Source organism: Lepisma saccharinum, chromosome 1, assembly GCF_977018435.1.
Source record: "Lepisma saccharinum chromosome 1, izLepSacc3.1, whole genome shotgun sequence".
NCBI classification, from domain to species: Eukaryota; Metazoa; Arthropoda; class Insecta; order Zygentoma; family Lepismatidae; genus Lepisma; species Lepisma saccharinum.
The window spans coordinates 173,351,095-173,378,997 of record NC_139229.1 but is presented as its reverse complement, the minus strand read 5'-3'; the positions used below and the strand labels follow the sequence as shown (position 1 = coordinate 173,378,997).

Genomic DNA, 27,903 nt, shown 5'->3' with positions numbered 1-27,903 from the left:
ATAAACAGTAATATACAAAACTTGTAAAATTTATTCTTTTTTTTTTCATTGTCAAGTGCCTTACTACATACCTGTTAACAGGATTATCACCTAATTATTTGGCTTTATTAATTGTTTTTATAACTCTGGGATGTATGTACCAGCACATATCCCAAATAATATCATTCATGCTAATTTTACATGCATGTAAAAAACATGTTTGGTATTGTTTATATGTATTTTCCCCATATTGAACCTAGTTACAATACAAAATGAATAAAATATAACACTACAAAAATTTTCTTTTAACTTCTCATTATTATAATTCTTCTTTTCAGAGCTTGGAAAAATACTGTTTTATGTTCTGCTTAAGTATATCTATCCTGAAAATCTGGTAGAAAAGAAATACAATATTAGAGAGAGGAAAATTACAAAGACAATGTTTTGCTTCTATAAAAATTGTTGTTTGTATTCCAAAATACGACAGAAGGAAACAATATTATGAAAAATTACATTTTCTATATATAAATCATGCCTCCTAGTTAGAGTGTACATTGTATTGAGATGGTTCCTACCAATGGACCCAAATAGTATGAAGATCTTTTGTTCAAAATGAACAACACTTCGCATTCCTGCGATGTGGAGGTTGGATTATTTTTGTTTTAAGTTAACCCAGGCCAGGACACACAGTCTCATACAAATTTACTTGTTTTCTTTTATTTTAAAAGTTCATATCTTCTGCAGCCTTGCAGAGGTTTTGCACCAAAGACTACATGCTGCATGTGTTTTGCGAAGAGCTGAAAGCAAGGAGCAAGTTCTGTGCATGTGTCATAGCAATGAACATCTTGATAACCAACTCGTTGGTTTCCTTTGTGGCTCGTTAGCTTTTAGTTGGTGTCCTCCCTTTGGTGGATTACTAGCCTCCTGAAAAAGTGCACAGAAGAGTATGTTAAACATAACCAAAATGAAAATAACACAAACATTTGCATGATTCATCACAAGGGAAATGTCTTAGGTTACTAGTGACAGAGGAAATAAGACCCAATGTGGAAGTAGTTTGACTGACACAATGTATTAATTAATTATTTTTACTTGTGTCTTGTTTGCACCTAAGGCACTCGGAACTTAGTCCTTGTTTTTAAGCATGTTACTAATGTTGATTAACTTAAACCATACTTTCAAACAAAGTCTACTTCCGAAAGATCATGTTCGACGTCACCAATAAAGTTTGTCCTATCATCCAATCAAAGCACCTTAAGCTTCAATGTATTAACACTCACTTTTCAAAATTTTTAACTTCACAGACAGAGACAGGCTGTTCCTTGAAATATGTGTTTCATCATCACCATGAGTCACAACCCTGCCCCTTTGCCCATTTTCTTGGCCTTCCCCATTTCATTTTAGTGGCTCTGCATGCTACAAAAAATAAAGAAACCTGTTTCTTTGTCTTCAAATATAAGACGTCTGTCTTGAAGTACTGTACTTATGCTGATAATTTTCATAGACATTGCACTTTTTAGGCTCAATAAAATCAAATTTCAAGGTTCACTCTAAACAAAATTTCTCATGTATATCGATTTAGGCTCACTATAGCCGAATACAGTGGAACCCCAATGTTCCCGGATTTTACATTTTCCTGCATTATACATTCAACCTTGTTGGTTCCAACTACAGTGCCTAGAATAACGTAGTGTGGAAAACGGCATGCTTCTGCGCTCTCTGGATGGTTCCACTCAAAAATGATCCGCTAGAGGCGCTGGTGTTGACCCCGGTGCTTGGTGTTCGACTGCTTATAATGGAAGTAAATGGAGTTTTCGCTGCAACGTCTGATTCTTTTACATGAAGCATTTCTATGAATGTGATAATTGCTATGATATTTGGTACAGTGGTCGCGAAGATATTAACGAACATTCTAGACAGTCGACCACGTCCTGTTATCGTCATACTTTCGTTAATAATACGGGAGAAAAAATACGCGTGGAATGCTCTTGGCAACTAAATTTTTGTGTATGAATTAGGTTCGTTATTATTATCATCATCATTTCTTTTAAAGATATACACACTGAAGCATTTGTATTTTTGATATTTACTGTATATTTTCTTCCGCTTTAAACTAATCGCGGCGATGATGATAATGATGATTGCATGAAACGACAAGGGGAACCCCACAAAACTTTCTTAGTGCCATCGACATGATTGTAAGGCAACTTTCAAACCAATGGGACAAGCGACACGGGATGTTCACACTGTCACACTAGTGACACACACTTCCAGACTGTAAAATAGCATTCATTGCACATGAGGGTGCAAACAGCAAACGACACGTTCATATGGCGTATTCGCGTGCAACTTGTTACTTCGGTCGGAAAGCTCCTTAAAGGAAGGGTGCTGAGACCGAAGCGACGCACTATAGGGGGAGTTCCCAACTAAGTGACAAGCGACATGGTGCCTTCAGTCTATTAGCAAGCGTTGCTTGCGAACAACAGATAGGCGACACGATAAACCGTAAAATTACAACTACAGATCTAGGCGACACGATAAGCAACACGTGTCGCTTTGTCGCTTCTGTGTCGCTCAAACTGGGCCATTTCCTCAATAGCTTGCAACATGTTGCCGTGGTTTGTTGTTCGCGCATACGCGATGCAATGAATGTCTTGCTTTAGTGAGATTGCGCACCAAAGCAACAAGCGGCACGCGACACTTATCGCTTGAGGATTTCACCAACCGTCGTTTCCAAGCAACATGTGTCGCTTCGGTGTGAAAGTTGCCTTGGACCGAAGGACCCGTGTCGCTTTGGTGTGAAATCCTCGTATCGTTTGTCGCGTGTCGCTTTGGTGTAAAATCTCCTTGAGGAAACTATGCAGTCAGAGCTTTTGTCCCTACGATTCGAAAGGCTGCATTGCTTTCCGACTGCTCGCTTTCAAGCGACATTTGTGGTTTGTCGCCTCGGTATGAAATATCTCTCTGGATACTATTTATATTCTAATAACATAGAAAAATAAACACTAATACACAGTCCAAGACCTGACGTCCGGAATCACATTGCGATGTTTCTTCTTGTGTTACACATGCTATTTATTTATTAATTTTATTTTACTTTTCTTTCCAAATTAATGCCATTTCGTGACTGCAAATCACTCCACAAATAATAACATTCTCGAGTCAGCCTTCAAGGAGTTCGGACGTGCATGAATAGCTCTCTCTTTCCGCTTGAGTCGCCCGCTGTGAACCGCATGTAAGAGGGTCCGTCTACCCAACTCGAGCTTGCACGGAGGAGGGGATACTGCAGCACAAGTACTTACTCTGTCGTATTTTTTTTAATTGTTAAGAGCAGTATTGCCCGAAAAATGGGAATCAGCAAAGCTGAGTGGCAACGGATTGAAAACTCCATCTCGACAGCCATAGCGAAGGAACTCAACCAACAGTTCGGAGACCTGGACAGACGCATCGCCCTGGCATTTGCAAGTGATGCGGTGTTGAAAGAAATTAAACCAGCGCTGACCACTGCAATTAAATCTGCAGTGGAGGATGCCATTCAAGAAGTAAAAAACGATCTCGAGAGGAAAATCTCTGAGCTAGACAAGCAAGTGAAGCAAGTGCGAAAGGATCTGAATTCCCTGGAACAATATGACCGTCGCCTGAACCTTGTTTTTCATGGCATCAATGAAAGTGAGGGTGAAAAGTGTGAAGTGATTGCTTCAAAAATCATCAATGAGCAGGTGAAAGTGAAAGTGCCACAAAATGTGTTTCATCGTGTTCACCGACTGGGAGCACCGCGACGTGATGGCAAACCCTGGCCGATCATTGCGCGCTTTGTCACCTACGCCCAGAGAGACTTGGTCTACAACCTCAAGGCTACAGGGACAGGTATTTTCATAACTGAAAACCTAACAAAAACAAATTTGGACCTTTTTCACAAGGTAAGGCTTAGTAAAATATTCGAACGAGTATGGACAACCGATGGGAATGTACTTGCCCTACACAACGGAAACGTGGTTAGGATTAGTGACCCGGAGGACATCGCAAAGTTCAGCAGAAAGTAACGCTGTTCCGCCACACTCCCCTCCTAACGGTGGTTGTGTTTATTTTTGGAACTGCTTCCCCCATCAATGACGTACGGGCAACGGTGACCAGTCAAAAGTAGAGGGTAGGGGAATGCAGGAGAACATTCCGCGCCGAACCATACAAAGCTTGCAATACTCTCTGCATTCCTCAATGGTGGCGAAAGGAGGGCATGAACCTGTCGCATAATAGACTGTTATATAAATGTAAACAACCCTCAGCTTGTATTCTAACTCACGCCAGAATATATCGGCAAGCTCAAAAATCTATATTTCTCCCATTTTTAGTTAATCAACAAATATTTTCATTTTTTTTATTTTTATTTTTTTGTGTCAGTATTCACATTTTTATATTAATTTTTACTTTTTTATTCTTAAATTTTTCATTTATTTTTTTACATTTTTAAAAATTTGATTGTAGTAATAAGTCACTATGATAACTAGCACCTGTTTTTTTATGCGTATGCACATCTTCATTGTTATTCCAATATGCAATTCACACTTGGGACAGAATATATACTTCATGACCAACAGTGGAGGAAACGATAAATATAAATGACCCTACCAATGTAGTCAATGGTGCAGAAACGCCACTCCCAATCAGAATTCACTCCAGTTACTTTGAAGAGTCGCCCATTAATATCCGCCACAGCAATTACAATATAAAGGAACAGCTCGAAGCTGAAATAAATAGATCTGAAAATGGCTTTAAATTATGTCATCTAAATATTCAAGGTTTACTCAACTCCATAGATGAATTTAAAGAAATGATATCGAACTTAAACTTTGACCTGATAGCCATTACAGAAAGCTGGTTAAAACCGAATATTAGTAATAATATAGTAGACTTCGAAAATTACACATTAGTTCGACAAGATAGATTAAACAAATCTAGAGGTGGTGTGTGCTTATACATTTCTAAATCGCTTAAATGGAAACTTTTAGACGGGTTCGTTAATAATGATATCGGCGTAGAGTACCTTGTAATCGAATTAACTATCGATAGGAAAAAAATTGGACTTATGGTAGCATATAAACCCCCAAATGTCAGCTATACTCACATCAGTCACGTAGCAGATATCCTCCAACACCTATACTTAAATTACGATTACTTCATTGCGTTAGGCGACTGGAATATCAACATGTTAAGAAAAAACGAAAGCAGTACTAGACTCCTTCAGAGTATAATCAAGGAAGTTCACGGGAAACAATTAATTACCAAGCCAACCAGAGTGACAGCGACGTCAAAGTCATTAATTGATTTAATCGTTTGTTCACAAGATTTAATTGTAAAGCAAATTGGGCAGAGCGAGTTACCTGGAATCACAGATCACCATATAACATACTCCATATTTGACCTGTACACACCAAAGCAACCTAAAAAAATTATCAAAATTAGAAATTTCAAAACCATGGACTTGGACAAGTTTCGTAAAGACGCGGAAAATGTGGAATGGTGCAAAATCGAAAGAAACGAGGACGTAGATGCAGCGGTGGAGGCCTTGAATGATAACATTATCAGATTAATAGATAAGCACGCCCCCCAGCGAAAAATTCGTGTAACCAAACCTCCCGCCCCCTGGATTTCAAATCAAGTAAGGGAATTCTGGAAGTTGCGCGACTTCTTTCATCTGAGATATGTAAATACAGGAGACCCAGACGCTCTCCTATCGTACAAATACTTCAGAAACAGAGCCAAAAAAGCAGTCAGAAACGCAAAATTTAAGCACTATAACGAAACTGTAAATATGAATGTAAAAAATGCTAAAAATTTATGGTCTAACCTCAGAAGCCAGGGACTTTTACCAAATAAAAAGAGTAATGCGCTCTCCCCAGATACATTTCGGCCGAATGCGGTAAACGAGTTCTTTGTTAAGCCGAGTGCACCCTCAGATAACAATGCAGCGGTGATTGATGAAACCAACACGTATCTTGAGCAACCCAACAATGACACGTTCTTTTTTACCCCAGTAAGTAGCGAACAAGTACGTAAAATTTTTAACAAAATGAAATCGAAAGCGTGCGGTTATGATGGCATAAACCTAACTATTTTACAGTATTGCATCCCCTTTTGTTTAGAAGCTCTTACGCACATTATTAATCTTTCCCTTTCCAAAGGTTGGTTCCCTCAAGAGTGGAAAAAATGCGAAGTAACACCTATACCTAAAAAATCCAACCCCACGGAAATAAAAGATCTACGACCTATTAGCATTCTATCCACAATGTCCAAAATACTTGAAAAAGTAATTTATGAACAAATACTTTCACATATTCAAGGTTTCCTACCACACTTTCAATCTGGTTTCAGAAAAATGCATAGTACTTGCACTGCGCTGGTAGATATCGTAGACAATGTAAGTAAAGGAATAGATGAAAATGAAGTTACACTTTTAGTCTTGTTGGACTATTCAAGAGCGTTCGACTCGATCAATCATGAATTGTTATTGGCCAAACTGTATCACTATGGCGTTATCGGAAACGCGTTAAATTGGTTTCGATCATATCTCGGCAACAGGAAACAACGTGTGAAATATCGGGAACCGGAAGTCACATACTCTAAATGGTTAGTTGTTCAACAAGGCGTCCCTCAAGGAAGTATATTGGGTCCTCTACTATACATGATTTACGTAGCTGATTTCGACCGCGCTGTCCAATATTGCCACTACCATCAGTATGCTGACGATTCGCAAATCTATATTCAGTGTAATACAGAAAACTACGATAATGCGATGACCAAACTTCAATTCGACCTTGATGCTATAACAAATTGGTCACGGAGGAACTCCCTTCAATTAAATCCAACAAAATCTTGCTTCATGACCATAGGAACTCATGGTACACTTAAGAAACTTCACAAAAACGCACCTTCTCCTCCAACTCTTGGCAGTATACCGCTATGCGAAGTGGATACAAGCAAAAACTTGGGGATTGTGTTCGATAGACACTTAAATTGGGAGCCACAAGTCGAATTTATTGTGAAAAACTGTATGGGGAAACTTAAATCTTTGTATCATTTAAAACATGCTCTGGACGCTAATGTTAAAGATCGTCTTATGCAATCACTCGTCCTATCCACGTTAGACTATTGCGCTCCAGTGTACAGTAATATATCCCAGGTAGGGGCATGCATATTTCGTTTTTGACGAAAAAACGAAATTTGAAAAAACACATTGTAGTGTTAATTTTTTATGTTTTTGAAAGCTGTGAGATGCATTTTGTGACCATATTTTGTCACGAAATAATGCGAAATGAACTGCAAAAAGCGAAATTAACTCTTAAACACGAAATTCAGGGTTTATTCACCGACGCGACACCTTCCGAGGTCTGAATTATCCTGAGAGTTATGCAATTCCCGGAAAAGTGATTATTTCTGCTGTTAATATTGGAGAAGCAAAAATGGACTCCTTTACACAGAAATAAACTTAATACTCTGATAACTACATAAATGTGCTATTAGAAGTGAAATGTTAATTCTGTGGAATAAATGTAGTTTTTAAATCAAATTTAGGATTATATTCACAATTTTAAAACCAATATGTATTTTTATATACCACTTTTCATCCATTTTTTCACCGCTATAACACCGATATTTTATATTATTTACCGCTTTTGAACCCGAAATTGACTCTGTTTTTGTACCGAAATTTTGCTTTTTTATTTACCAAAAATATGTGCCTCTAATCCCAGGGCTTAAACTATAAACTTCAAAAAATTCAGAATTGTTGTATACGTTTCATATTTAACCTAAACAGAAAGGAACATGTATCCCCCTATTTAAAGAAACTTTCTTGGCTAAACATTAACAATAGAAGAAAATACTTAACACTCACCTTGATGCACAAAATACTTAAGAGTGGCTCCCCAAAATACTTATCCGATAAGATCTGTTCTCATAGAACATCAGCCGAACATAATATCCGCAACAAGCACAATCTAAAAATCCCCAAACATAAAACCGCCACATATAACAAGTCCATCATTGTTACAGGGATCAGGGAATGGAACAAACTGCCTGCACCATTGACTAACATTATTTGCCATCAAAGTTTTAAGAAAAATCTGAAGAACTTACTATTGTCCCAACAACTTAATTAACCTTCATATGTTAACAATTGCACCTGCACTTATACATCATATAATGCATACCTAACCTACCCCCCCCCGGCATACACATTGAACTACCGAAGACTTATTACTTATCTTTACTCAACAGTATATATACTAATCTAATCAATGTATTATTTTATCATTGTATAATCTTTATATTATCTTTATTGTATTATCATGATCATTATGTTTTTTTCTTTCTTTTTGTTTTTATTCATTTATTGTATCTTTGACAAGGGTTGGTTGTAAGAACGGCCCATGAGGCCGAAACACGCCTGCTTAAATAAAGACCATTCTATTCTATTCTATTCCATCAATTCACTTCCTGCCTTTCTAGAGAAACAAATCTACACAATATATTCCAAAAACTAACTAAGCCGCATTACTTTCATAACAAAACTAGCATCTGGGTCGATCGCACTGCCATCTACTTGTCATCGTCTCGGGGAACCAGTTTCTTGGGTCGTTTTCCACACTACGTTATTCAAGGTGCTGTAGTTCCAACCAAGAAAAATGTTATAAAATTTTCCTGCATTTTAAGTTTTTTCAGCTTGGTTTCCTGAAAAATGTAAAATCGAGGTTTCACTGTATTCACTACATTCAGAGTTGATTGTGTTTAAAATCTGTGATGTAATTTCCTGTCCTGAAGCGGTGCAAGGATCACACGTATTCTTTGAAAAATGACGTAGCTACAACCAGCCACATTATGTACTGTTAAAAACAAAGCAAGAAATGCATTCAGTAACCTAACGGGAAGTAAACCAGCAATACAAGAAACGGTGGGGAAAAAACCTATTTAAAAGGAAGTGGGTTCTGCCGGATTTCGTCCCTTAGCCTGTGTGTCATTCGTTTGCAAATCTCGTTGCACGGTTGACATCTACAGGTTAGTCTATCCTTGTCCTGATACTGGTTGTCTGCGACACGGAAATTCATCAATGACTGGCACTTACAGGAGGCTGTACACTTCTGTTGTTCTACGGGCCCAAAATACTGGTTCTGTCAGGCACTTACGAAGCTTCCAGACAGATGGCATCGACATATTGAGGTAGGGGGAAAATACGACCAGCATGCCTAAAAATGTCAAGTTCCTGCTGTGGGATCTTCATGTCGGTACAGTCGACACTCCGTACCCCCGCGATGAGGTGATGATTTTTGTGTCATTTATGAAGATTATGTTCTATACGAACGATTTGTGTTGTTTTTAGCTTTAGGAGATGTATTATAGTGGAGTAATGAGAGTTTTTTTGATGGGACTATTTATGACGTCATTTTCATCGTTGCCATCTGCATGTGATATGAAGGAACATGTTGTTACGTTATTTGTGTTTTGTGTTGGAAATATCTGAGATTGAAGGTTGGCAATACTGTTGTTACGTCAGGCCATATGAGATTTACTGCAGACGATCTTTCGGTTCATGTCACATGGTACTGGGATTTTGTTTGCAAGGTGGGCATGAATTTTTAGTGTGGTAAGTGGCTAAGTGCTATTCATTGAAAATGCATATTGGGGAGTGTATAGAGATTTTCAGTATCGTGGCGTTCTTCGGCCGGGCAACCATGCAGCAGAAAGTGCATTGTTTTAAGGTTAGCACTTTTTAAAATTATATATTCTCGTTTGTATTGGAAATGGTTGTGGCATGATTTTACAATACCGGACAGTTCCCAATTTCTTTCATTTTTCGCATAGTCAAAAATGTAGACCTCGTAATCACGAATTTGCAGTTAAAATTTGGCGCTGACGTCATGCACGGGTAGCCCCACAAACCATTCATGGATAGCCCCACGAACCATGGATGGTAAGGTTAGTTTATTTTGGGTTAGGCAAACATAGTTAAAATTTGGGGTCGTAGTAATGTCAGGATACGCCAGGAGTGTTAATTTTGCTGCTGTTTGGGAATTTTTTACGGGAAAAATTAGCGATAGTAGTCCGGAATAGTAGTTTCTTGTGCTTACGAGGGTCATGCTTTGCGATCAAATATCTCAGTTATTTGTGGTTTCCTAACGCTGGAACCGCTTTTATATTACGTAAAACGTTGAAATCTGTCGATTAAAAAAAATCGACGTAATTCTCGAGGGGGTACAGTGGGTCGACAGCCCCCTTCATGTCCAGGTGAGTAACGTTCTTTTCCGACCGACCCACGTATTAGCATCAATTTACCTGAGTTTTCATTAAAATATTCAAGAATTACATCAGAATAATAAATTACCTGTTACGTAATCACAGAATAGTTTCTTCACACAATATTAGTGTAAAGTAAATGAAAATTTTCAATTTTCATAATTTCCAGGATAATTAGACTCTGTAAAAGTGTTGTGCAGGACTTTTGCAGACCGAGCAAAAGACCAAAATGTCAGAAAAGCATCGCCCAGTATCAGTAAATAAAATCCAACAGAACCTTTCTGATACCACTGGTATCAGCCAATACTAATACATTTTGGAATAGTATGTACTCTTATGCTTATAGTGATTTGGCAGTTTTGTTTACATCCATTTTATGCTCAGACATTCTAATCAGACCTTGTGATTACCACTGTACCCTAGGCATTGGTATCATATCAAAGTTGTAGACTCAGTCATGGACGTCAGGAAGAGGGCACGACCCCTCTGGAAAAATGAATGTACACCTAAAAATTATATATTTCACACATAAATTCATTTCAGTCACAGTAATTTATGTTAATTATTATAACTTCGTTGAACAAAAATTATAATTTCAGACTGAAATAGTGGTTTTTGAGGGGGTATCACTATTATGGGGGAAAATATGCCTCCTTTGTCCCTCCCTGGAAAAAAATCCTGCAGACGTCCATGGACTCAGTCCCACATTTACATTTCCCAGCATTGTAAGTGCTTCAGTTTTAGTCCTTTGAAAAATGTATAATCTACATTCCAATGTATTTATATGACATCAGAAAAATGTCCATATAAATAAGTTCTCATGCCATTAGCTGAACAGATCATGTCTCCTCACCTGTATAAAAACTGGACCATAAAATCAAATACACCACACGAAAAGTTAACAAGTTAATGTCAGTTTTTTTTATCTTTTTGTGTGCTGCGTTTCCTTTTATGGACCGGTTTTTACACAGGTAAGGAAAATGTTATGGGGAGAATACAAGGTTGACACAAACATCCATTCATTGCACAAAAGCTTGGTAAATTACTGTTTTGATTCCTTAGAATAAGAAATAAAAAGGCTAGCTAGCAACAAGCATGCTTGTATAGAGAATGATTATTAAAAACAAAACTATTTTTTTATACACTAGCATTTAATGGCACTACGGATCAACCTTATAATGAACAAGTGTTGAATGTAGAGATTTCTAAGGTAAGGTTTCAAGACGGAAGTCAGCCTTTTGTTAATCACCTTGTACTCTGATAATGTCAGACTGTAGTTACAAAAGGATTGATACATTCCTCATATGAATCATTAATTAGGTAAGTAATGATTAAAGCGGCATGCTTTCTACACAATATTTACACAAGCAACAAAAAACACTATCACTGCATGTACATATTTTATCATAAGTTCCTGCACTTCAAGCTTGGCATGCTAGCTGGATGCAACTAAAACAATATAATATTTTACCTTCTGCCATCACCACATCCAAAGGAAGGAAGGAAAAGAGAAAAACAGTGTGTTAGACCCATTAAAAACAATTTTATGCATTACTATATTAGGCACTAGGAATGTATACAAAGTTCATTACGATATTAGGCATGTGTACAATTGTAATGGTATGTTATAACCATTAATCACATACAAGGATTATACATACCTTTTATGTATGTTAGCCTCTCGAAATGGGAGAGTTTCAGGTATGTGATTTTCAAATGTGCAGTGATGCATACACACACACACACACACACACCAAAAAAATCGTAAAAGGACAACTATTTACCATAGATAGTTGGGGTTGATTTTGTTTATTTATGAAAAAATCATGATCACGTGCGGAAAAAAACTGTATCGCCTTCGCAACAAACATTTAGAATAAGAAAATCTAAATTTTACACAGAATTTCCTATTGGGAAGGTTCCTGTGGCCCCTGCAATGAACTGAAGTGAATGCATCAAAAATTCTAAAGTGTAATACTGTTATAGTTCTACAACCATGTGAAATTGTGTTGATAACCACAAAAAAATATAATTGTATTATGTAATACTAAATGAAGCTGGGCCAGGTCCCGTGGCAGAGTGGTTAGCACATCGTGCTACGATGACAGGGGTCCCAGGTTTGAATCCCAGCCTGGGCATGGATGTTTGTGAGTGTCCGTTCATCAATTTCATCATATCATCACTCATTCCCATCTTTGCAAATTAGCCAAAATGGTACAAAAAGTGAAGTAAAATAAAGCAAATCAATAACAATAAATGAAGCTGGATTGAAGGCAATAATTACTTTACTGCATAAGTGATGTTTCATATGCAATATTAAAACAGCACATCTACCATGGATACTTAGTTTAGTAGTACAGTATGTAATGGATTATAGGTACCCTATATAGACGTGTATGGCAAACCATTTTCCTCACCATGCATATAATAGGGCTTAAACAGGACAAAAAAATCTTTAAGGAGCTTCTTGTTTTTCTATTTTCCATAAATTCTAAAAAAAAAAAAAAAGGTAATATTTTCTCATGGAGTGGTATTTTATGGTATAAAATTCAAATGCCAAGATGTACAGCCCATTGCCAGAACCAATAGCCTACTTGGGAACAGTTGAGTGTTTAATACATTTCATTTTTTTTAGAGATAAACTATGGATCAATTTTCTACTAAGCACAACTTTAGGTACATGGCTGTGCTACATTTTGAAAATTTTTAATCACTTTCCTTTATTGTGGGGCAGCAAGGGCTCACTGAAAAGGAATTTATTTTCCTTCTCCTACTTGCACCTGCATCAAGACTAAATGTAAACTTAATTCCTGGAACCTGGGAAAGCCCTAGCCATGCTTGTATACACCAGCTGTTTTGAACAGTTTGGATTGATATTCAGAATGCATTTAAACTACCTCTATGTTTGGTATAATCAGGTAACAATAATGATTCACAGAAGGGAAGGTACCTGAAACAAACATCTTCATTTCAAATCTACACTTGGTTTAAGTCCATTTTATGTTCAGACAGTCTAATCAGGAGTAGACCTACAGTTTAAAATATGATCCGATTCATTGTGAAATGTACCTCAACTGGGGATCGATCCCAGAATCCCCTGATTAGGTGTCGTTGTGGAGCTCCTATAATTCCTCTATCTTGAAAAATAATCTAAAAGTGTGCCCACATGGAAAGAACTGATGTTACAGTATAAGACTCCACACCGAAACTTTCACAATGGTTTCGGTCAGATCTCTTTTAGGATATTTCAATAGTTTATGTTATTTTTTTTCTGCTATATTTTAATCCTATTATGCTTTCCAACTATATTTTGTTACAATACATTATTATTCACGAATAAAAATAAAACATTAACTTACAGGGTGATTCTTTATGTAGTTTACAATTTCAATAAATTATAATTATTTATTGGAACCACATACAGACTTTGTTTATATGTCATTATGCAGCAAGACACTTCAAGTTTTGACTCACGTAGTGTGTAGTTGCGGAGCTGATCACATGCGGCACCACCAGTCTATCGTTGAAAATGGCGACTTTCACTGGTGCGGAAAGAGCTAAGTGCCACGGTTTCCAGATTACACTCCACTCGACTTTTTTTGTGGGGGTTTGTGAAAGATAGGGTGTACACCCCTGCCCTACCTCATAACCTTCATGAACTTCAAGATCGCATCACAACAGCCATTGCTTATGTTACCCCTGAAATGCTGGTTAATGTTTGGCCGGAAATTGACTTTCGTTGGGATGTGTCCAGGATGACCAACGATGCACACATTGAACCATAACAGATTTCTAATAAAAAACTTGAAGTTTTTTGCTGCGTAATGACATATAAATCAAGTCTGTATGTGGTTCCAATAAATAATTATAAATTATTGAAGTTGTAAACTACATAAAGAATCACCCTGTATTTTCTACGCATGTTTATATCATTGCAGTTTGTTTTACACAATTGAATGGACTGTTAAATACTTACCAATTTCTTTTCCATTTTCGCCTTTATGTCTAGTGCTAATGTATAAAAAGCATCTTCTACATGGATGGAAGCCTTCGCACTTGTTTCCATAAACTTTATGCCATATTCTATTGCTAACTGCTCTCCTCTTTCTTTGCTCACCTATAATTGAAAGGAAAGTGTTATAAATGCAAAGTTACATAATTAGATACATTTGTCTATAAAGGTAAAAATATCCCCACTTAATTGTGCAGTTTTCTTGTTGATTTCCATATTTAGACCATTAAATAATCCAAAAATACAGTGTCTTTCTCTGTCGAGTCTTCCGTGAAGTGGCGACTAACATGCCGGGTGGTGGTCGAGTCTTCCGTGAAGTGCCGACTAACATGCCGGGTGGTGGGAGGGCATCTGCCGGAATTTAGACCAACAGCTGTACGCTGACCTTGGCACGGAATGTGCTAGTGCTTCAGTATCCAGATGGCTGCTGTCCAGTTTGCACATGTTTTTGAAGTGTTAAGATGTTAACAAGTGTTTTAGATTGTTTTGTTTTAGTTTATGTATTACTGTTGCTTTTCTGCTGTCCAAATAATGCTACGTACAATTTAAAACTACGCATTTTTATGTACGACTGTTATGTCATTACGAATTCTTGTAGGGAAGTCAGAAGGCGTTTGGCAGCAGAATTCCCAAATGTTCATGTTCCACACATCGACAATGTTCGAGAACTTATGAGCAAATTTAGGGAAACTCGGTCTGTTCTTGATAAGAAGCGGTGTGTGCTTACTGGGCAGAAACTAGACGACGTTGGAACACGCTTGGTACACACTTTTCAAAAATCCCTCCGGTGCCTTGCACAAGAAACAGACATTTGTATAATGTCTGCATGGCGAGCTACCAAGCTTTTAAACCTGAAACCATACAATAGAAGAATTTAAAGAAAATATCAGGAGAGTAATTGAAGCAATTTCGGAAGAGGAACTGATACGTGTTAGTGAAAATTTCCTTAGAAAATGCCGTAAATTTTTGGAAGCTGGAGGACATTATTTCCAACACCTGTTGTATCAAGGTTCATTTTAATTGTAACTGTCAATGTAATTGTATGAGTTTTTTTCATTACATAGCTAGCGGTTCCAGTTACGTGAACGTTGCATCCAGTTTGCCGGCAGACATGCTTTCGCTGCCCAATGTAATGGATGCCACTCTGTGGAAGACTCTACTGTGAAACACACTGTATTATGCAACACAATGTTTTCAATCTGCTTCAATACAGTTATTTCACAGTTTATCACAGTTATGTTTCCCCATTATTTTTCTGGATGTTTCAAGCATCTATGTATTAACATACCAAATTACAATTTTGCCACATTTAATTGTCTGGCTGATTTAGTCCAAATGGAATAACTTATACATCCTCCAAAATATCTGGCTGCTATGAGAATGGCAATTCAAATGGTCAAAACATCAGTGACCATCAATTTGGTCCCCAACGTTCCCCAAACATGCACTATATTTCAAAACATTTATTGTCTAAAATTATTAAAAGTTTCTTTTCTTAATCTCCAGAAATGTAGTTTAGGCATTTGAAAGTTACCAGAATTTGGAATCTACCTCAGCATATGAAAAATCCATTTTTCATTTACAATCTTGAAATGCTTTGAACAAATGCAAAAAATAAATCGTTCCCAAGGTGTATCTAGTTGTGATTCATTTCAGCTAAAAACCTCTAACTTTGCTGCAGTTATCATGGTCTCAAAATTGGTGACTTATCCCCACTCTTCCTAAAGCACGCACTATATTACAGAGGTTTTATTAAAGGCTTAAAACTCAAGTGATGCCGTAACATTGCTGAGACTTGTTTTCTTAATCTACGAAAATGTAACCTAGTCAAATATGAGCACAATTTAAAGCTCTTGGAATACATGTTAAACCGGTCTGTCGTCTACTATTTTTAAACATGATGACCAATTTTGTGCAAATAGAATGTGAGACTAATCCTTCAAGTTATCTTGCAACTATAAAAATTGCAACTCAAAAGCTTTCCATTTATAGTGGTTATCATAAATACATTTGTGATTTTACCACCACTCCTCTCCTACGCTATGAAATATTATTTTAAAAGTCTTACTGCAAAATTGCGGACCAATGAAATCTCTAAAATGACTCAGTTTAATTCCTTATACTCAGAAAAGATATTCTAGACAGTTTTGAACAAAAAAAAAAGTGTAGAGCATAGCATAGAGCCTGCAACATGGGGAAAATCAGTGTTTCATCCACCATCTTGAAACACATTGTCCAATTTTACTCAAGTTTTCTAGCTGCAGAAATAATTTTACCTTTAGAAATGATTGTAAATGTATTGCAGTTATCATGGCCACTAAACTGATGACATCCCTCTGCTCATCCACCCTAACTCATGCTCCTCCTAAATCATGCACCATAATTGGATAATTTTTTGTCAAAATATAGTGCAAGTAGATAATGCTCCTGTAAGTTTCATGCACAAAGCTCAAAACTATAGCCTATTCAAATGTTTGAAAATGTCAAAAATGATCAAAATATGGAAGTATACATGTACACTGTATTTACTTGTGTACCCTATACACTGTTAAAAAGTAAGAAGAAAAAAAGAAAAAAATTACGTTGTGGTAGATCATGAAGGTGCAAGACTTATATGGGTAACAAGGTACTAAACAAACATAATTAATATTCATCTTGCATAGGCAAGCAACCCATTATGATGAGAAATGAGAAAAATCATTTAAAGAATGTTCCGATTTAATTATGCCACAATTAACGACATTTCAAAAAATGTACTCAATTCTCCTTTGTAATGCTTGTTCATAAATGTATTGTATCACCACAGTGAAACTATTATGTGTCACTATTACTTCCCCCACATAAGGAAGTGACTGATAACCAAAAAGCTAAAACATTTTAAAATTATAAACTTTGTTCAACGTTACAATGCAAATGATTTATCTAAAAAAATCTGATCTTTTTTTTATTTTTTGTTCCTTGGATATGTATTATTTTTATTTCTGTTGAAAGTCCATTTTTATCATGATTTGAGGAAAGTAGTCTGAAAAACCCACTATGACTTGTACTACATTCATTATTTTTGGCATTATAAGCTCTCCTTTACAAGTATTCAAAACTTTTTGACAATCGTAGAACCTGACAAGTATTCAAAGCAATAATTTACATTTTCTTAAAAAAACACTTTCTGACTGGGGTTTTTCAAGGTGGGTTTTTCTGAAAAAACCTGCATGGGGAAAACTGGGTTGGGCCAGTATGATGCCACTGATGCTCGCGAGGATGAGCATCAGTGATGATATGGTGAAATTGATGAAGGAACACTCGCAAAGAACATCCAAGCCCAAGCCAAGATTCAAACTCGGGACTCCTGGCATCGTAGTGTGCAATGATAACCACTCCGCTACAATGGCCAGCTGTGTGAATTCTTCTTACATGGTATATTACCACTGATGAGAACCGACATCATTGGCAAGTGTTTTACCTCTATATTATTAAATTTTCTTCATCTCTCGTATTTACAACAGTGTTCATTTTAACTCTAGTTTTGACACGTTGTGGAAAATACTGACACTGGAGCTAACACGTACGCTGGGAGGAAGGGGGAAGTGCTGGCGAATAGAAAGTGGGCACGGTATGCACTAATACAAATTTCGGTAACTTATTGGTCACACCTACTTTGTTTTAAAGCTGGAAACAGAATAAGTGCAATCATGATCTGCAAGTAATGTATTTCTCCTTTCATTTATAAAATAGTAGTGTAAAGTAAACAAGTGTGAGTGGAAGAATTCAGAACTGCAACTTTTACATTTATTACATCCAAAATCGTATGAGCTGAAAAAAGAACAAATATCTGTGTACATCTAAAGGTTCTTGAATTTACTGAAAAAAGATAAGTTTTTTTTCATATTTATTTGCATAGTTTGCACCATTTTAGTGCATAACTATCCAGGCTCTACTTATGAAATTTTTGTCCATTTTGATATGTAACCACCTTCCCATTTTTTTTAACAAAATATGTACAGGGAAATAAAATTCATGTTTTCCTCAACATAGATAGATGTTTCCATACTTATGGACCACCCTACATTCTTCTTACAGCGTGTAAATGCTACATACCTGCCGTTTGTCATTCATATCACATTTATTACCAAGCATCATTTTCTCAACATCTGAGGAAGCATTCTCTTCTATGTTCCTAATCCAGTTCTTAATATTTTCAAAGCTCTTTTCATTTGTAATATCATACACCAGCATTATCCCCATGGCTCCTCTATAGTAAGCAGTTGTTATTGTGCGAAACCTTTCTTGGCCTGCTGTGTCCCTGCAAATGCAAATATAACATTTGTATAGTTATATCTTAGAAGAAGACTGCCTAATAATAACAATAGTACACAATCAAATGAATCTATAAATTGCTTGTACGGAAATATTTCAAAACTTTTAAACCATTTCTACACAGTGAATCTGAATCATCCTCAGCTCAGGTAGACATAAAATGTGAGGAAGATGTTTGCCAAAAGTGGTTTATTTACATCTTGTTAAAACATTGATTCATTTGCTTCAGTGTGCTAATTTAACCTTACTTCGCCGTTATCAAAGAAAATGAAGCAGTGGCTTATGTAAAACAAATTAACAAATATACTAGTGTGTCCAACTTCTGATTACTAGATGCCGATTTCTTCATTATACACAGTGCTCGAAAAATCTTCCTCAGAGCTAGGCGTCAGCTCTGAAAATCAGGTGCCAGGAAACCACCTACTAGCAATTGTGCATACTATAAGAAGCTGAGCAGCATCACCGAATTCAAAACATGGCTGAATCATGTGAGCATTTAATTACGAAGTACTAGCAAAGACAAAGCGGGAAGATGGGGGTGGGGGACAAGAGTAAGAAATTGTTACTGATTCCATGGAATGTTCACAACATTGATAAAAAAATCATTTATACTGTTCTGCAAATTGAACTTAGAATCTTCAAAATTTTGTACATGCAAATTTGAAAAAATTGCAATATTACAGCAAAACATCACAGTCGCAAGGCTGGCCGGGATTTTTCAAGCCCTGATTATACATGTGCCTTGTTCCTCATCACAAGAATTGACTGTATGGCTAAAAGAAACATTGAATGCAAACTGCATCTTTCATGCAGAACTACTTTACTGTTACAGATATTTACATATGTTTGTTTCACAAAGAGCACCAATTTGTCAACTGTTGCTCATGACATGGAGTAGTGCTGGCAGATGTGCTTATGATCAGTGATTACCAGATTAAATTCTGTTTGCTTTGTATATTCAATGGATTTGTTTTATTTTTGGAGGGAGAGGAGTGGAATAAAACTAAATGCTTACGTGAATAGGTAATGGAGGCACAATGATTGAAGACATGTTTTGTAAATAAAAAAGCACACTTTTTATTATTGTCCTCTAATTTAAATGAATTTTTGTGCCATTATACCGAAACAGAAGCAATGAAAGGACTAAACAATGTAATAATAATCCACAAGATATATGTTGTTAATGTTTTTTATATATGCAAAGATGGAGACACCATGGGCAAATTTCCGAGATTAAATATACACCATCCTCATATATTTACAGAATAAAAAAAGCTGTTGGAGGTGTTGAAATTTCTTGCGATAAAAAAATTACAGAACACACACTACTGACAAGGCACTCAATTGTACATTGCATTATTTTTAAGACCACTTTGATCATAACCTTGATTCATTTTCTTCTATTTTTAGCCTTGTTAATGGTTTAATTCCTACCCATCCCTAAGAAAGAACTGGAAACAGTCCTGAAACCTTTGGAAGGAAGATCTGGAATTCAATCACTCATAAGTAAACTCATTCCACACTTTTTTAGACATTTTAACTTACTGATCCACCCATATTTTCTCTTATTGATATAAGTCACAATTAGCACGATACAATTTTGGAATAGTTACTAAAAATTGTGGAACATTGTATGTTAAAACTTAAACTGATGCAATTTATTTCAAATCATGAGAATATACTTAAAATGAGTTAGCAATCAGTATGCACTTAAGAAAATGTGTGACTTGAGACTTCCCAGAAATGGACTTGATAATTTATATTTGTTCTTATTTCCAGCTTTCATACCAATAACATCAGATACAACATAACAGACAACTTACCAGATTTGCAGTTTAATCTTTTTCCCATCTAGTTCTATTGTCCTAATTTTAAAATCAATACCTGCAAGAGAATGACAATTATTTAACAATGGCATTTGATTTCAATACTGACATTAGTGCAAAAATGCATTATGTACAAACACAGTGAAAATTATTTTTCTGTTTAAAACTGGTCTTCATGGTGGAGTGGTCTGTGTAATGTGCTGCCATGCCAGAGGTCCCAGGTTTGAATCCTGGGTCATGTCAAATGTATGTTTATTGGAAATAATTCCTTAAGCTTTCTTGGCGGTGAATGTTGATGAGATTCTCTCGGGATATCAACCAGGTGAGTTCTGCTTATGGATAAGCTTGTGAGTTTTTATGAGCATATCCAGAACTGAACTGGCTGATATCAAACGAGGATGTCTTCAACATTTCCATTGTGTTTGTTCTATCATCCATTTTATATGTTCAGTGTAATAACAATGTTGATGTTTGTGACCCTTCATACTTCTGCGAGAAAGTGGAAATTTCAGCATGGTTTATGAAGAAAGTTTCATGTTGTTTTTAACTTGTGGAGATATGTTATAGTGGTGAAAATAATGGTATTATGTGGTACTACGTATCACGTCACATTGTGGCTAACTCCATGTGATATTTCTTCTTATATGTTCATAGTTATTACCAGCATTTATACATGTTAATGTAATGTTTCAGGATAACACACACACCCAGACAATTATTTGTAGTTTTCGATCAATGTTACAGTTATAACAATACATTACAACAAAAACTTTGTTTAAAGGCTTGTAACAACCATAAAATGGCATGGACATCGACTTTGATATTACAAATTTAGACCCACGAACAGATTTATCAGCTCACATCAAGTAGAAGCATATACTTAAAAAGACAAAGGCATTGAAAAGAGTAATTCATTGTCTCTTCTTCACCTTTCTTTTCTATTTCCTTGGCCTCCTTCCATTTTCTTACTAGTATTCTCTTATCCCTTCCTATCTGCTTAGCCTCATCCCACTCTATGTCATGTCCTTTTTCTCTCGTGTTGCATTTTGCATATCTTTTCTGTGGTCTTCCCCATACTCCTTATTCCAAACCTCCTTTCTTTTTCTTTCTCTTCCAATTCTCCCCTGCCACTTTTCTTCCTTCTTCTGATTATGTCCAGTCTATCATCCTTCTCATAGCCATTCATTTCCAGCAAGAAAAAGGAAAACAGAGAAGAGGAAGGGATTATCTATGAAGTGTCAATAACCTCCTGACACGGACGCTGGACGTGATGACGTAATTTTGCAGTTCTGCAACAGGTTTTCAGCAGTCAATCATGCACAAGGAAATGTTAATAACCTAACTCAGCATGAAATACTTTTTTCTCACACTTTTCTCCTTCAGCAATGTTGAAACATGCGTGAGTTCAATATTACTTAAATAAGGTGAAAATTATTCACGTAATAAATGGTGGAAAATAAATGCCAACAACGTTTTTTGGGAGGAAAATAATTTACACACACATTTTTTTTTAAAAAAATGGTCAAATTTCATTAAAAATTGAAAGAAAAGGGCATTATAATTAGAAATAGGCAAAATGAAAAGGCTTCTAAAACATTTGAAACAACATAAAAAACGAATATCCGGAAAATTTTTATCAATATATATGCAGTAGATAAAGAGGCATTTTGCCAAACTTCCGGGCTCTGGTACTAACTAGAGATAGTACTGTCCTTCTTCTCTCCAACAATACCTAAATCATCACAATATTCCACATAGTTTCCGAGATATGGCATATTTTGTGTCATGTGGAGAGTTAGTTTGTCCACTCAATTTCTGAAAATCTTCAAATTTTCAAAAATTTGTAACTGTAACAGTTCCGATTGTTTAATGATTTTTATCGTAGAATTTTGGAAATCATTGTCACACGAAATTTGAACCTTCCTTGAAGTAAGGAGCACTGTTTGGATTCGAAAAAGTTACTTACGTTGAAAAAAACAACTTAAACATTACCTTACACAAGCATGCGTGCTTCCAATGGACAAGGTATTCTCCGTTGACAAGTGACAGTAAATATCGTAGACTAGTAGGAATGAATTTGGAAGTAAATCGAAACCTTAGTAGAATGCATTTAGGGACTCATTATAAAGCTAAGAGAACCAAACCTGACCTGCCTAACCTAACCATATATTGAACAAAATCTAAAGTAATTGCTAAAACTCCGCAGTATGTGTCAACAGACGTAAATCGAAATCAAACCATGTAAAAATTGCATTCGTAGCATCATGAATTCGCAATAAAAGAAAAGGAACTTGGGAGATTTGTAACTTTCAACATATTTGATTGATTGATTTGGTGTTTTAAGTCCGCTTTATGCACAGTAAAGCTAATCGGGACTGGACCTAGAGTTTAAAGTGGGATCTGAACCACTTGTGCCTCCACCGGGTATCAAAAGGTGGTTGATTAAAAGGTGACGACCCTACAACTTTGCCATATTTGTTGGACAAGTCTAATATTGCATATTTGTCATATTGGACCAAGTATCTATCAGTAAAAATAATTGTAAGTAAATCTGTGACTATGAAGTAACTTCTTGTGTTTCAATTGGGTGATTTCACATGAAATGACCCATGTGCACAACTGGCAGTGAACATAGTAGTGATTTTACATTGTTTGTGGTTAGGAGCATTAGGATTAATACTACACTGGTGTGCAAAACCTAAGGACGAGATAGATAAAGTAACATAAAATATTTCGTAGTCAGTGCAAATGAATGAAAGCCCGGCAGCATGTTGCCAGAGGTTGACTACACATGCACAGGGACCAAGAAGTTGCATGGCATAACGCCAGCGTGACCATTGCGCCGAATGGGTCAGCTCCAACAACACGAAGCAGTTGAATGAATGGGACGAGACAGTGTGTGTCAGTCAGAGGGCTGTTAAGGTGCATTGTGGTGGTGTTACTCACAACAACATGGCCCGGAGACAACATTTGGATGCGTTCACACGGGGAAGAATCATCGGGAAACTGGAAGAAGGACGAAGTGTGACGAGTGTGGCCCAGGAGTTTGGGATTGCCCACAGCATTGTTTCACGTGCATGGAGAGCGTTCCGAACCACAGGCACTGCCGTGCAAAGAAGAGGTGGTGGTCGACCACGGTCAACTACAGCAGCGGACGACCGCTACATTGTGCAACAGGCACGCAGGGACCAACGTCAAACAGCGGGTGGAATTGCAAACACATTTAACAGGACCGCGATTCGTCCATCTCACGATCCACAGTGACACGTCGACTGCATGGGTGTGGTCTCTTTGCCCGATGGCCATTACGTTGTGTTCCGTTGACACCCACGCATCGGCGGCACCGTTTGCGGTGGTGCCAAGAACATCAGGACTGGACTGAGGAGGAGTGGGGTCACGTTCTCTTCTCAGACGAGAGCAGATTCAGTTCGAGTAGTGATTCTGGACGTACACTCGTCTGGCGAGAGGTGGGAACATGCAATGAACCTAGGAACATTGTCGAGCATGATCGTTTTGGTGGTGCAGGTGTTCTTGCGTGGGGAGGCATAATGTTGCATGCGCGTACCGAGCTCCAAATTTTTGAACGCGGTACAGTCACCGGTCAACGTTATTGTGAAACTGTTCTCCTTCCCCACGTGCATCTTTTCAGAGGTGCAGTCGGCCCCGAATTCATCTTTATGGATGATAATGCGCGAGCGCATAGAACAGCGCAAGTGGCGGAGCTCTTGGAACGAGAGGATATTCGGCGTATGGAGTGGCCTGCCCGTTCCCCCGACTTGAATCCCATCGAGCACGTGTGGGATGCAATGGGGAGACGTCTTGCAGCACGTCCATATGCACCAACAACCATCCAACAGTTGACAACAGCGCTACTATACCACAAGAACTCATTACCAACCTTGTGAGCAGCATGGGAGCACGTTGCAGAGCATGCATCGTTGTACGTGGTGATCACACACCCTTCTAAGGACCATTTCATTACTTCTGTAATGTCACGGGGCCATCATGAGTCGCAGTGCCTTCCGTGTAATTTCCGGTCTATGCGTAAAAATGTCATTTTCTGTTCTGATCATCACGTGTTTTTCTCTGTTCTTTCCTGTATCATACTGTAACATTACTTTGTATGTATGGTTCAAGTTTCACCGATCTATGCCGCTTGTAACTGACACAGCATGTGAAACTTACTTTCTTCCTTAGGTTTTGCACACCAGTGTATTATAATTTCCACAAGTAGGTTAGGTTTAATATTTAGGATAAAACTTCGGTATGGTCCCAACACCTTTCACTAGTTTCTTCAGTCATTTTTAACATTCGTACTTACCTATTCTGCATTACGAAAGATTCTTCAAGGTGGTATTTTGCTTTTTTCACGAAAATAATTTCAATTTGTGACATGAGGAGTAATTATTGTTGTTCCTTACTTCACTTCCGTAAGACACAATATGGCGAGACAGCTTGACTAGCGTGGTACATCATCATTGGGTATGCAGTGTTTCCAACCTTGTCAACCAAAAAATCCCCACGAACCATTCACGCTTAGCCCCACAAACCATGCATGGCAAGGTTAGGTTACATTAGACAAACATAGTTAAAATTGTCATCTTCTTGCTAAAAACGGCATGGTTGGAAACACTGACAGGGAGTTATATGATCAAACATTTGCAACATTTGGTTCACGAAGTGCAAGGAAATGAAAGGAAAAACAATTGTGAGTCGGAGAGATATTTCTGTTCAAAAATACATGATTTTCTGGTGAAATAGATTGCACGATGAAAGAAAATACCTCCACGAACTTCTAAATGCTATAGAAACTAATTTCCGTAAGTAGTTTTTTGTGTAAAAATGAAGATATCCGTTGGGACCATACCAAAGTTTTACCAATATTTATGTGTATAATGACACTTTATTTAAAGAAATGGTGAAGGTGGTCTGGGCTGTGTTTATAGTACATAATTCATGTGTCATTTTGCACATATCATCCTGAAACCACATAGCAGAAAAAACACATTTTCAAAGTGTGTATGCATATTTCTGTTTCTTATATATATATATGATAGGCTTTATTTGGTTAGGGGTGTTAATAATTTTGCTGTTAGGTTAGGAGTGTGGTTGGTGCTGTTAGCATGTAATTTTTTTGGAGTATGCGTACAATTGGTTTTTATAATACATGGGGCACATTTTGGGACCAAATAATATCTTGGTTAGATGCCATTGAAACAAATTTTAGGTTCATAACACACACAACTAACCAAAATAGTCTTCTATTTAAGAAATAATTCAATGCAAATTGGATCATGCTGAGAATTTTAAAATTCATTACAACGGGAACACTAAATTGAGAAATGGAAATTCAGACACTATAAATTATGTTTCCAAGAACAATTTGGAGAACTGACCAATAATGTTTAAATACAGACATCAGTACACCATTAATTGCCTGTATTGTGATTTGATGTTATTAATGAAACAAGTTTCCAAATTTAGCTCTGTAATAAATTCTCCATCTCTGATTTCTGTAAAGAAGCTAGCCTTCATTAATATTACTTTACACCGATAAAGTAATGCATAAAACATTACTGAGATGTACACAATGTTAACAGGATGAACTGTGCATGCATTTGTTGTTATAGGTGATGCTGCACGGAAGAATTCTTCCATTATTTTATTCGTTACACTTTAGTACAGTACCAAACAGTGAATAGCACCAAAACCAAGTGCACCGGTTTTTAAAATAAGATAAGTGACCAGATATTTACGAAATTCAATTATCATTACAAGGGTTAATGCGAGTTCTACGGAAGCTTGGAATTAAGGCATAACTGGCTAAATGTACATTACAGTAACAAATTCTAAAAATCACGAGAATATTTCGCAGCGAACGAAGTTTAATCATAACCTACTAAACATTGCATGTACATTTTTTTAAATTATTATTATCCAATACAGTTTCATTCGTTTCAAATCCAAATCTACAACAATAAATGAACCCAGCAAAATGTATGGCACACACCCAATATGAGCAATACTTACCTATAGTTGAAATAAAAGTTGTGTTGAAAGCATCCTCTGAAAACCTAAACAAAACACACGTTTTACCAACACCGGAGTCTCCAATTAACAGTAATTTAAATAAATAATCATACGTCTTTGCCATCTTGTTAGGATGACCCCACTTGCCCAGTGTTCCTAACACCGGAAATCAATGAGTCATAAGAAATTCAAGAACTTCATCACATCAGGTTGATTTATATGTTATTTGCAAAAACTAAATTAATAATAATTATTTATATATACCCACTTCAACAAAATTCAGACCATATAATAAAGTCGCACAAAATATGAAAGATGATAATATGACTTTAGTTGTCTGTGCAACTACACGAAAAAAAAGGGAAAAAAGCAAGACGACAGGAAGGCACTGTTGCAACATTTGCTAGATAAAGGCGAGCTGACAATGACATTGACAATATTGCCTTGTCCCTTCCCCGACAAGTAGAAATCAAATATGACATAAAGTTAATACGTATGCATGAACAAGCACGACATGTCTAAAATAAAATAAAGTGCATATCACTGTGTAGAAATTAACCGAAGTAAATCTACCCATGATATCATCTGAAATAATGACATGAGGTTAGCTGTAGAGCGACCATAAAACAAAAGAACCTTCGCCGAAAAGTCTCCGCGCACCTCTCCCTTCTTCCGTTCAACTCGGGCCAAAAGGAAGCATGCTCCACTCCAGGCACGTATCCAGAAATTCTTTTCGGGGAGGGCTAAATATAATTTTTTTACAGGAGTATAGATAGAACCTCGCAAGGTTTAAGGTCGATGCGGGCGATTCAGTTCCAAAACGGAAGGAAGGAGGTGCAAGAAAAGTTTACTTTCTCTTGGTAGACAAAGGTTAGCATTAAAAAGCCATAGTGTGGGGCCAAAAATGGAGAGCAACTATCTCCTAAATCTGCCACTGTCTAAGCTGCTGTTTTCTTTGTTTTGTAATTTCTTCTTTCTTTCAGAACGTGACATGGGTACATTTTTATCACTCGACTCCTCTGTTGCAAAGTACGAATGTTGTGTTTGTGCCGAAACGATCTCAGTATGTGTATGTGTGTCCGTTTCACGAAGCTGTTATGCAATGGACAATCTATTCGAATGTGTTCTCCCAGGTTTGGATATGATCCTTTATGGTGTTGTCGCCTGCCTTCGAAACGTAATTTTAACAAAAATCCTAATTTTCCATCCTTATGACTTGGATCTTCAAGATTTAGGAAGAATTCAGACCGAAGGCACACACACGTCGTTTGCAATGAGTGACCCAATCAACAGAAACTTTTCACACCGTAGCGGCACGACAGGCTGCACAAGCCTGTGTTCGATTTGTGAAGCTTCGGTGTGAAACCTGGTGAGTCAATCTTATTGTCACCTTGAAACGGCAGCTCGTGTTGACCACAGAAGAAAAATATCTTGTCAACCGGTGGGAATGTCCCT

At 37.0% G+C, this 27,903-nt stretch overlaps 1 protein-coding gene across 1 annotated transcript; it reads right to left on the bottom strand.

The window, feature by feature from the left end:
• Nucleotides 1–13: 13 nt before the first annotated feature.
• On the bottom strand, nt 14–26,625 carry Rab8 (RAS oncogene family member Rab8). Its single transcript, XM_083142827.1, has 5 exons — nt 26,449–26,625; nt 20,416–20,476; nt 18,374–18,578; nt 14,243–14,383; nt 14–903 (listed from the first exon to the last, which is right to left on the bottom strand). The coding sequence occupies exons 1-5, from the start codon at nt 26,570–26,572 to the stop codon at nt 808–810; spliced, it is 627 nt and encodes a 208-aa protein (XP_082998953.1). The 5' UTR covers nt 26,573–26,625; the 3' UTR covers nt 14–807.
• Nucleotides 26,626–27,903: the final 1,278 nt, after the last annotated feature.

Excerpts from the sequence above, each read along its gene's own strand:
- Rab8 (XM_083142827.1), bottom strand. The coding sequence starts at position 26,572 with ATGGCAAAGACGTATGATTATTTATTTAAATTACTGTTAATTGGAGAC. Across the intron at positions 20,477-26,448 it reads AACTTTTATTTCAACTATAG|GTATTGATTTTAAAATTAGG; the intron begins GTAAGTATTGCT and ends ATTCTCTTGCAG. Across the intron at positions 14,384-18,373 it reads ATATGAATGACAAACGGCAG|GTGAGCAAAGAAAGAGGAGA; the intron begins GTATGTAGCATT and ends TTTCAATTATAG.